General features: G+C 42.1%; 1 protein-coding gene across 2 annotated transcripts in view; it reads left to right on the top strand.

The window, feature by feature from the left end:
* LOC140076251 (uncharacterized) overlaps positions 1-12,166 on the top strand; it is a 47,920-nt gene that overhangs the window by 17,755 nt on the left and 17,999 nt on the right. For both annotated transcript variants that reach the window (XM_072122782.1, XM_072122781.1), the window contains 3 exons: positions 4,794-4,834; positions 5,524-5,875; positions 5,960-6,166. In XM_072122782.1, the coding sequence (XP_071978883.1) occupies positions 4,794-4,834; positions 5,524-5,875; positions 5,960-6,166 (600 nt within the window). The remainder of the gene's footprint in view (positions 1-4,793; positions 4,835-5,523; positions 5,876-5,959; positions 6,167-12,166) is intronic.

Below are 12,166 nucleotides of genomic sequence, written 5' to 3'. Positions count from 1 at the left end.
TTGTAGGACGTGGCCACTAGATGTTCTGTAATCTCCCTTGTGTTGTAGGATGTGGCCAGTAGATGTTCTGTAATCTCCCTTGTGTTGTATGATGTGGCCACTAGATGTTCTGTAATCTCCCTTGTGTTGTAGGACGTGGCCACTAGATCTTCTGTAATCTCCCTTGTGTTGTAGGATGTGGCCACTAGATGTTCTGTAATCTCCCTTCTGTTGTAGGATGTAGCCACTAGATGTTCTGTAATCTCCCTTGTGTTGTATGATGTGGCCACTAGATGTTCTGTAATCTCCCTTGTGTTGTAGGATGTGGCCACTAGATGTTCTGTAATCTCCCTTCTGTTGTAGGATGTGGCCAGTAGATCTTCTGTAATCTCCCTTCTGTTGTAGGACGTGGCCACTAGATGTTCTGTAATCTCCCTTCTGTTGTAGGACGTGGCCACTAGATGTTCTGTAATCTCCCTTGTGTTGTAGGATGTGGCCAGTAGATCTTCTGTAATCTCCCTTGTGTTGTATGACGTGGCCACTAGATGTTCTGTAATCTCCCTTGTGTTGTAGGATGTGGCCAGTAGATGTTCTGTAATCTCCCTTGTGTTGTAGGATGTGGCCACTAGATGTTCTGTAATCTCCCTTGTGTTGTAGGACGTGGCCACTAGATGTTCTGTAATCTCCCTTGTGTTGTAGGACGTGGCCACTAGATGTTCTGTAATCTCCCTTGTGTTGTAGGATGTGGCCACTAGATGTTCTGTAATCTCCCTTGTGTTGTAGGATGTGGCCACTAGATGTTCTGTAATCTCCCTTGTGTTGTGGATGTGGTGACTAGATGTTCTGTAATCTCCCTTCTGTTGTATGATGTGGCCACTAGATGTTCTGTAATCTCCCTTGTGTTGTAGGATGTGGCCACTAGATGTTCTGTAATCTCCCTTGTGTTGTGGATGTGGTGACTAGATGTTCTGTAATCTCCCTTCTGTTGTATGATGTGGCCACTAGATGTTCTGTAATCTCCCTTCTGTTGTAGAATGTGGCCACTAGATGTTCTGTAATCTCCCTTGTGTTGTATGATGTGGCCACTAGATGTTCTGTAATCTCCCTTGTGTTGTAGAATGTGGCCACTAGATGTTCTGTAATCTCCCTTGTGTTTTAGGATGTGGCCAGTAGATCTTCTGTAATCTCCCTTCTGTTGTAGGATGTGGCCACTAGATGTTCTGTAATCTCCCTTCTGTTGTAGGATGTGGCCAGTAGATCTTCTGTAATCTCCCTTCTGTTGTAGGACGTGGCCACTAGATATTCTGTAATCTCCCTTGTGTTGTAGGATGTGGCCAGTAGATCTTCTGTAATCTCCCTTGTATTGTATGACGTGGCCACTAGATGTTCTGTAATCTCCCTTGTGTAGTAGGATGTGGCCATTAGATGTTCTGTAATCTCCCTTCTGTTGTAGGATGTGGCCACCAGATGTTCTGTAATCTCCCTTGTGTTGTAGGATGTGGCCAGTAGATCTTCTGTAATCTCCCTTGTGTTGTATGACGTGGCCACTAGATGTTCTGTAATCTCCCTTGTGTTGTAGGATGTGGCCATTAGATGTTCTGTAATCTCCCTTGTGTTGTAGGATGTGGCCATTAGATGTTCTGTAATCTCCCTTGTGTTGTAGGATGTGGCCAGTAGATGTTCTGTAATCTCCCTTGTGTTGTAGGATGTGGCCACTAGATGTTCTGTAATCTCCCTTGTGTTGTAGGATGTGGCCTCTAGATGTTCTGTAATCTCCCTTCTGTTGTAGGACGTGGCCACTAGATGTTCTGTAATCTCCCTTCTTTTGTATGATGTGGCCACTAGATGTTCTGTAATCTCCCTTCGGACGTGGCCACTAGATGTTCTGTAATCTCCCTTGTGTTGTAGGATGTGGCCACTAGATGTTCTGTAATCTCCCTTGTGTTGTAGGACGTGGCCACTAGATCTTCTGTAATCTCCTTTGTGTTGTAGGATGTGGCCACTAGATGTTCTGTAATCTCCCTTGTGTTGTAGGATGTGGCCACTAGATGTTCTGTAATCTCCCTTGTGTTGTAGGATGTGGCCACTAGATGTTCTGTAATCTCCCTTGTGTTGTAGGACGTGGCCACTAGATGTTCTGTAATCTCCCTTGTGTTGTAGGACGTGGCCACTAGATGTTCTGTAATCTCCCTTGTGTTGTAGGATTTGGCCACTAGATCTTCTGTAATCTCCCTTGTGTTGTAGGATGTGGCCACTAGATGTTCTGTAATCTCCCTTGTGTTGTAGGATGTGGCCACTAGATGTTCTGTAATCTCCTTTGTGTTGTAGGATGTGGCCACTAGATGTTCTGTAATCTCCCTTCTGTTGTATGATTTGGCCACTAGATGTTCTGTAATCTCACTTGTGTTGTATGATGTGGCCACTAGATGTTCTGTAATCTCCCTTGTGTTGTAGGATGTGGCCACTAGATGTTCTGTAATCTCCCTTGTGTTGTAGGATGTGGCCACTAGATGTTCTGTAATCTCCCTTGTGTTGTAGGATGTGGCCACTAGATGTTCTGTAATCTCCCTTGTGTTGTAGGATGTGGCCATTAGATCTTCTGTAATCTCCCTTGTGTTGTAGGATGTGGCCACTAGATCTTCTGTAATCTCCCTTGTGTTGTAGGATGTGGCCACTAGATGTTCTGTAATCTCCCTTGTGTTGTAGGATGTGGCCAGTAGATCTTCTGTAATCTCCCTTGTGTTGTATGACGTGGCCACTAGATGTTCTGTAATCTCCCTTGTGTTGTAGGATGTGGCCATTAGATGTTCTGTAATCTCCCTTCTGTTGTAGGATGTGGCCACTAGATGTTCTGTAATCTCCCTTGTGTTGTAGGATGTGGCCACTAGATGTTCTGTAATCTCCCTTGTGTTGTATGACGTGGCCACTAGATGTTCTGTAATCTCCCTTGTGTTGTAGGATGTGGCCATTAGATGTTCTGTAATCTCCCTTGTGTTGTAGGATGTGGCCATTAGATGTTCTGTAATCTCCCTTGTGTTGTAGGATGTGGCCAGTAGATGTTCTGTAATCTCCCTTGTGTTGTATGATGTGGCCACTAGATGTTCGGTAATCTCCCTTGTGTTGTATGATGTGGCCACTAGATGTTCTGTAATCTCCCTTGTGTTGTAGGATGTGGCCACTAGATGTTCTGTAATCTCCCTTCTGTTGTAGGATGTGGCCACTAGATGTTCTGTAATCTCCCTTGTGTTGTAGGATGTGGCCACTAGATGTTCTGTAATCTCCCTCTTATGTTGTAGGATGTGGCCACTAGATGTTCTGTAATCTCCCTTGTGTTGTATGATGTGGCCACTAGATGTTCTTTAATCTCCCTTGTGTTGTAGGATGTGGCCACTAGATGTTCTGTAATCTCCCTTGTGTTGTAGGATGTGGCCAGTAGATGTTCTGTAATCTCCCTTGTGTTGTAGGATGTGGCCACTAGATGTTCTGTAATCTCCCTTGTGTTGTAGGACGTGGCCACTAGATGTTCTGTAATCTCCCTTGTGTTGTAGGACGTGGCCACTAGATGTTCTGTAATCTCCCTTGTGTTGTAGGATGTGGCCAGTAGATGTTCTGTAATCTCCCTTGTGTTGTAGGATGTGGCCATTAGATGTTCTGTAATCTCCCTTGGGTTGTAGGATGTGGCCACTAGATGTTCTGTAATCTCCCTTGTGTTGTAGGATGTGGCCAGTAGATCTTCTGTAATCTCCCTTGTGTTGTATGACGTGGCCACTAGATGTTCTGTAATCTCCCTTGTGTTGTAGGATGTGGCCATTAGATGTTCTGTAATCTCCCTTGTGTTGTAGGATGTGGCCATTAGATGTTCTGTAATCTCCCTTGTGTTGTAGGATGTGGCCAGTAGATGTTCTGTAATCTCCCTTGTGTTGTATGATGTGGCCACTAGATGTTCTGTAATCTCCATTGTGTTGTATGATGTGGCCACTAGATGTTCTGTAATCTCCCTTGTGTTGTAGGATGTGGCCACTAGTTGTTCTGTAATCTCCCTTCTGTTGTAGGGTGTGGCCAGTAGATGTTCTGTAATCTCCCTTGTGTTGTAGGATGTGGCCACTAGATGTTCTGTAATCTCCCTTGTGTTGTAGGATGTGGCCACTAGATGTTCTGTAATCTCCCTCTTATGTTGTAGGATGTGGCAAATAGATGTTCTGTAATCTCCCTTGTGTTGTAGGATGTGGCCACTAGATGTTCTGTAATCTCCCTTGTGTTGTAGGACGTGGCCACTAGATGTTCTGTAATCTCCCTTGTGTTGTAGGATGTGGCCATTAGATCTTCTGTAATCTCCCTTGTGTTGTAGTATGTGGCCAGTAGATGTTCTGTAATCTCCCTTGTGTTGTAGGATGTGGCCACTAGATGTTCTTTAATCTCCCTTGTGTTGTAGGATGTGGCCACTAGATGTTCTGTAATCTCCCTTGTGTTGTAGGATGTGGCCAGTAGATGTTCTGTAATCTCCCTTGTGTTGTAGGATTTGGCCACTAGATGTTCTGTAATCTCCCTTGTGTTGTAGGACGTGGCCACTAGATGTTCTGTAATCTCCCTTGTGTTGTAGGACGTGGCCACTAGATGTTCTGTAATCTCCCTTGTGTTGTAGGATGTGGCCATTAGATGTTCTGTAATCTCCCTTGTGTTGTAGGATGTGGCCACTAGATGTTCTGTAATCTCCCTTGTGTTGTGGATGTCCACAGTCTCTGTATCATGTGTAATATCTCTTTACACATAGATGGGACGGTAGAGATCACTGATAACTCTCACTCTCTCCGCAGGTTCCTGGACTTCTTTCTTCCTCCCCTCTATATTCACAAGTGTAAGTAAGTCCTAATGTTGTCTATGCTCATGACAATGAAGATACTCCTTGTAGATCTCTAGAGCTGCTCATCATATATAGACAACCAGATGATGCCCCACGGAGCCGGGATTGGTTTATGGACACAGATCTTCTATATTATATAAGGGGATCCAAGAAATATTCCCTGGAAAATCTTCCAAATGGGTCTGGTGACATACAGGTCAATATTTATTAAGCCCCTGCGCCAGTTTTCTGATGTTCTCTTTAGTGCAAACTGCTTGTACATGTATCTATAAAGTGTCCGGCACACGGCTGCTTTATACTCCATGCTATACAAGTCTCTGCACTGAAGGGGGCGTCTGGTGCGCAGTTAGACATGCAAATTGTGTTTTATGCTCCAAGTTAAAGATGCACTCAAAAGTCAGTGCATTCTGCCAGGGCAGTGCAGGGGGCACCAGATTCATGATGAATGGGCGCCACAATTTATGAATCTGGCGCCCCCTGCACACTACAGAGGTAACTGCACATAGTACAGTTTGCACTGTTTTTGATAAATCTGGGTCACAGGGTTGTGCTGTATTCCTACAAATACTTTTCATGTCTCCAAATTCTACTAATTTATACATTCAACAGTGTCATTGGTGGCCAATCATCTGTCCTACAAGACAAATTCTGAGAAAAATAATATATCTTTTTCCATTATTCAGAAAATCAGTGGAACATCTCCAGAATCCAAACAGAAGTGGTCTTCAAATACCAAATGTGGAGGACATGAGGTTATAGAACCCGCCAGATCCAGACTGAGGATCGGCATCTTCACAAGGTGTGCAGAGTTTAATTACCGCTGGTTGGAGGATTGGCTGAAGACCAAGTGTCTGATGAGAGCAGACGATGTCCATGGCGTCTACATCACTAATAATTACACAGATTTTTACTCTGAGATCAGAAACTGCTCCTTTGCCATCCTGTACCACACAAAAAAACACGGACGACTCAACATCACAGACGTCACTGACTCCTTATACGATGAGGAGCTCAGAGACCTCTCCGAGTATCTCGGTATGTGAGAAATATCCCATGGATTGTCCTGATGTCATGGCAGTAGATCCAGGGAGTCTGACTGATTCTTACACTTTTCTGCAGGTAAGGACAAGGTCATTGTGGTGATCGATGATCTGCAGAAAACTGACTCATCTGAGAAGACCCGGATCCTGGAGAACCAGCCCAGCATCGGTAGACTGGCCACCGATCTATTCCTGTTCAATGAAAGGAAGGACAACGTGGAGAACCTGGAAAATATACAGAGAATCCTAAGGAGGAAAACCCAAAAAGATGAAACCATGGACACCGGTAAGTGGAGTCATAAATGTCAATTCTGGGGGGCGTGGCTTGGCTGCCTGAGAGTATGGCCGCGTGAACGGGGAGCTCCGTCCTTCATATCTCCCATACAGCGCTAAAACAGCGATATAAACGCCGAGCAGGGGGAAAAAACAACAGCATCATGCCGGGAAACATCACTGGCACAGCCGCAAAGCGGCGAAATAACAAAGAAGCGGCAAATAAGCCGATCGGGCTGTATTTCACAGCGGACCCGCGGGGAAGCAAAGATGGCGCAGAGACATCCTCAAGCGCCACTAAAGGATCGTGCCACAGCACATGTGGAGGTAAGGAGACCGGCAACCCCATCTCAAAACTCCCCAGAGCAAGCAAATCCCCTCCAGAAAACACAGTACCTGCTAGAAATAGCCAGAGAAGCAAGGGACATGTCTCTAGCCCAGAATCTTCTCCTGACCACGAGGTGGGGGAGGGAAGCATGTCTCCCCTGCAGCTACACCTGCCAGAGAGCTCTAACTCAGCTCTAGCTCCCTCACAGAATAGCACTGACAACTCCAATTCACCAGCCATCAGTCCTGTGAAACATAAAATCCGCAAACAAGATTTCAATGTGAACACAGACTCAAGCCTCTCTTCTCAGACTAATCACCAAACACCAACTACTCCAGACAGCTTTTCACTATTTCAAGCATCAGAAAAGACAGTGTCTGAGACCAAGCTAAAAGCCATGCTGGAAGCTTTTAAAATATCACTACAAAAAGATCTCTCTAATCTAATTTCTCCATTACAATATTCAGTCAACAGTTTAGGAGAGAGAGTATCTCATGTGGAAGAAAAAATGACATCGCTCACTAACGCACATAATGAGCTGGTAGATTCTCATAATGAAGTTGATGAAAAAGTCTCTAACATTCAAGCAAAGCTAGTAGACGTTGAAGATAGAGACAGGAGAAACAACGTAAAACTAAGGGGAATACCTGAAAATGTTCCAGGCACACAACTCCGTAATTACGTACAACAGCTTACTAAAACAATTCTCCCTAACCTAGCGGAGTATGAATTAAGCATAGATCGAGCTCACAGAATACCTAAGCCTAATTCTCTTCCTGACTCTATACCCAGAGATGTCCTGGCGAGATTCACCTTTTTTCATGTAAAAGAACAACTGATGACTAAATCTAGAAACCTGCAAAACTTACCAGCACCATACGAATCCATAAAATTATACGTAGATCTTTCTGCAGCCACTTTGCAAGCCCGTAGAGTGCTAGCCCCAATAACATCTGCACTAAGAAAAAATAACATCCTGTATAGATGGGGCTTCCCGACCAAAATACTGGTGAAACACCAGAACACAATGGTAGTAATAAATAATCTCATGGAAGGCTACTCAATTCTGGAAAAATGGGGCTTACCATACGAAGAAATAACCCAATCCAAAGAAAAAAGAGAGCACAGAAAATTAAACCCTGAATGGCGAACCGCAAGTTAAAAATATAACGAGAAACAGCCTAAAACAAGTTTAAGAGGAGGAGATAGAACGACTACTTACACCTCCCCGTCACGTTTCCACGTGGACTCACCCCATGCAAGTACTACAATTTCAGATTAGTACAATTTTGTTTATTGTATTTCAAGTTTATTTTTATGTAAATTTCGTGTATAGGAAATGTATTGTTATGCATATATGGTTATGGTCTACTGCCTTTGGTCATACTAAAAACAACAAACAAACAGAAAACAACATCTCTAATACTAAAAAATGCATCACCAAACAGCTCATTAAATATAAATATGGGTATAAAAATTATATCCCTTAATGTGAAAGGACTTAACAGTCCATATAAAAGGTCGCTCTTATGGAAAGAAACCCAAAAACAGAAAGCAGATATTATCTGCATACAAGAGACACACATTAGTAGTAAAAACCCACCCAAAATATCTAACCCTCAATTCCCCACAATTATAACATCCACCTTCTCCCAAAAAAAAAGGGGGGTGCTAATGGGTTTTCGGTCATCACTGGCACTGAAAATACAACAACAAATTATAGATTCACAGAGTCGCTACATAATAATAGTATGTACAATAAATAATCTACCTTACACAATAGTAAATATATACGCCCCAAATAAGGGACAAGGAAAATTCTTAAGGAAACTCCTTAAAAAGGTAAACAAAATCAAACAAGGAGAATTAATAATATGTGGGGACTTCAATACAATCAATCAATTCGAACTGGACACAACAGCTAGATCCCCGAAAAGGGATTTCATTCTTAATCCCTGGATATGGCGTAACCAACTATTTGATGCATGGAGAGTGCAACACGCATCCGAAAAAGATTTCTCCTTCTATTCTCACAGACATTGTACATATTCTAGAATAGATATGTTTTTAGTTAACAGAGACTTACTAGACAGAATAGAAAATACTAAGATTGGATCGAAACATTGGTCAGACCATGCTCCAATATCTCTTACAATTTCAGACAACCTATCAAATATCAATGATTTTGTATGGAGGGCCAATACAACAGTTTTTTCAAACAACAAACATGTTGAATTCCTAGAAAAAGCTTCTAAAGAATTCATGACATTTAATACGCAAGAGAACACTGATTTCTTTTCAGTATGGATCACACACAAAGGATTTATAAGAGGGGAACTCATAAAGATAGGGATAAAAGCAAATATTCAGAGAAAGAAAGAAATAGATAATACAACAAAAAAGATAGCCATATTAGAAGCACTTCACAAGACAAACCACCAACACGATACTTACAAAAAATTACGGGAAGCTAGAGATCACCTGAGAAATTTATACCTTGTTAATTACTCACACTCCCTAAAAAAAATGAAAATAAAATTCTACTCTCAGGACCAAAAAGCAGGGGCTGTATTAGCTAAAAAACTAAAACAAAGAGCCCTGAAATCAAAAATCCCATTGATTCATCACCCCAACACTAAGGAGAAAATCATGTCTCCTAGAGGCATAGCTGAAGCTTTTGCAGCATACTATGAGGGACTTTATAACTTAAAGAACGATCCCACAAACTCAGTACCGACAAAAATAGCTATAAACTCCTTTCTTAAAAAGATATCACTTCCCAAAGTTTCATCTGAACAACTAAAGTCTCTTAACGCTAAATTCACCCCAGAGGAAATAACAAAAACTATTAGATCGTTTCCATCCGATAAGACACCAGGCCCTGACGGACTACCAGGGGAATACTATAAAAAATTTATAACCTCACTCACCCCGCATTTAAATAAGCTATTCAACCTGGCACAGGAAAAGGGAGCATTTCCAAGTGAGATGCTATCAGCTTTAATAGTCACCCTACCAAAGCCGGGTAAACCTACCGACATAACATCCAACTATAGACCGATTTCACTTTTAAACCATGACGTAAAAATATATGCTAAAATATTAGCAAATAGGTTAAAACCAATTATTCCTACACTAATTCATCCGGACCAGGCTGGTTTTACGCATGGCAGGCAAGTTCCAGATAACACGAGGAGAATCATTAACACCCTTCAATATTGCGAACTTAATAAGAAAAGTGCAATAGCCCTCACTGTCGACGCCGAAAAGGCGTTTGACAGAGTGAATTGGGAATACGCATTTGAAGTACTAAACAAATTTGGTATTAAAGGCGAAATATATAGCGCCATAAAAGCACTATATTCAAATCCTATAGCCCAAGTATTTACAAATGGCATTTTATCCCCATACTTTAAATTGACAAACGGCACTCGTCAGGGATGCCCCCTTTCCCCATTATTTTTTAATTTATCAATAGAACCTCTAGCGGAACTGATAAGACAAAATGAACAAATAAAGGGAATTAACATGGGACAATCTCATAATGTCATCTCCCTATTTGCGGATGACATAATCCTCACACTAAGCGACCAATCAACTCTCTACCAGAAACATTAAAAATTATAGCAGAATTTAGCAAGATCTCACATTATAAGATCAATACAAAATCCCAAGCATTACCGATAAACCTGAAACCCCCTACACTGAAACAACTAAAAGCCACATATGATCTAGACTGGCAGGACAAATGGATCTCATATTTGGGTGTGAAATTAACCTTTCCGACTAACCAACTAATACAACTCAACTACTATCCGTTATTAGCAACAATTGATAAAGATTTAGAATCCTACTCCAAAACAATATTATCCTGGTGCGGCAGAATAGCGGCATACAAAATGATGATACTCCCTCGCTACCTTTTTATTTTTAGAAGTCTTAATATACCAGTACCAGAAAATTTCTTCAAAAAAGCCCACTCACAGCTTTCCAAATTCATCTGGGCGGGTAAAAAACCCAGAATAGCACGAGGAATATTGACTAGAGATAAATTAAATGGAGGACTCGGTTTACCAGACTTAAAAAACTACTACTATGCGGCTGTTTTGGATCAAACCAGTCACTGGTGGGGGGAACCCGTGAAAAACTGGTGCAAACAAGAAGTACATCTAAATAACAATTTCCCACTGGCATTTAGATTATATAATGGACTATGGGGTCTATCTAATTCTACCCCTAACACACCTACAATTAAAGCAGCAGATCAAGCATGGCAGGAACTTCTCCACAAACGGAACTCCAACAAAACCACATTTCCATTAAGCAGAATCCCCCTGGAATATCTCAATTCCAAAACACCTAACTTAGACCTAGCGACATGGAAGGCAAAAGGAATCAAAACAATCCAGGACATATGGGGCCACAAATCTATTCAATCTTACCAAGAAATCTCCTCAAAATATAATCTACCTCAAGGAGAAACACATAAATACCTGAGAATACGAAGTATTTTAAACAGTACCAATCAGCATGTTCCTCAAATAGACCAAACTATACTAAACTACCTGGACAAAACCTCCTCAAAGACCAAAGGAATAGCTTTCTTCTATAAACTCTTACAAGAAAATATCAAACAAGACAAACCTCCATTTATGACTAAATGGGAAAGAGACCTTCAAAAATCATTCACTCCAGCTCAATGGAAAAAAGCATTTACAACTATTTATTCCACATTCCAATGTGTGTCTCACCAGGAGGCAATAATAAAAACTCTCCATAGGTGGTATTTTACACCTTCCAAGTTAAGTATGATCTACCCAAGAACCTCCCCTTCTTGTTGGAGGGGATGCGGAGGCAGAGGTACACTTCTTCATATTCTATGGGACTGTCCTATAATTTCACCTTTATGGAATTCCGTTACTAATATCCTATCTCACATATATAAGAAGCCAATAAGCCTATCACCACAACAAGCGCTGCTATTAATAGATTTAGCAAGCTTAGACAAGAAGCATCCTACAGTACCCGCACAATTACTAATGACTACCAAACTTACTATAACTAAGCACTGGAAAGACCCCAAATGCCCACAACTGGACGATATATTAGGTCAATTAAATACCACATGTGCCTACGAGAGAGCGATAGCCAACCAAAGAGGGAAAACCACTAGAGATGAGCGAACACTAAAATGCTCGGGTACTCGTTATTCGAGACGAACTTTTCCCGATGCTCGAGTGCTCGTCTCGAATAACGAACCCCATTGAAGTCAATGGGAGACTCGAGCATTTTTCAAGGGGACCAAGGCTCTGCACAGGGAAGCTTGGCCAAACACCTGGGAACCTCAGAAAAGGATGGAAACACCACGGAAATGGACAGGAAACAGCAGGGGCAGCATGCATGGATGCCTCTGAGGCTGCATAATCGCACCATTATGCCAAAATTATGGGCAACAGCATGGCCATGACAGAGTGACAGAATGAGGCTAGATAGCATCTAAAACATCCAATAATTGCCCCTGACACTATAGGGGACGGCATGCAGAGGCAGCGGCAGCAGGCTAGAGAGTGTCATGGCGACATACCCTAAATGGACTCAGGCTTCAAACCAATGGGTGGCAGAGAGGAACCAAAGGAGGTGAGCAAGAAGTGCTCAAATAATATCGGTACATGATAAAAGTTTGCC

Source organism: Engystomops pustulosus, chromosome 8 (assembly GCF_040894005.1).
Source record: "Engystomops pustulosus chromosome 8, aEngPut4.maternal, whole genome shotgun sequence".
NCBI classification, from domain to species: Eukaryota; Metazoa; Chordata; class Amphibia; order Anura; family Leptodactylidae; genus Engystomops; species Engystomops pustulosus.
Note: the sequence above shows the minus strand (reverse complement) of the source record. Positions and strands in the feature narration are given on the sequence as shown.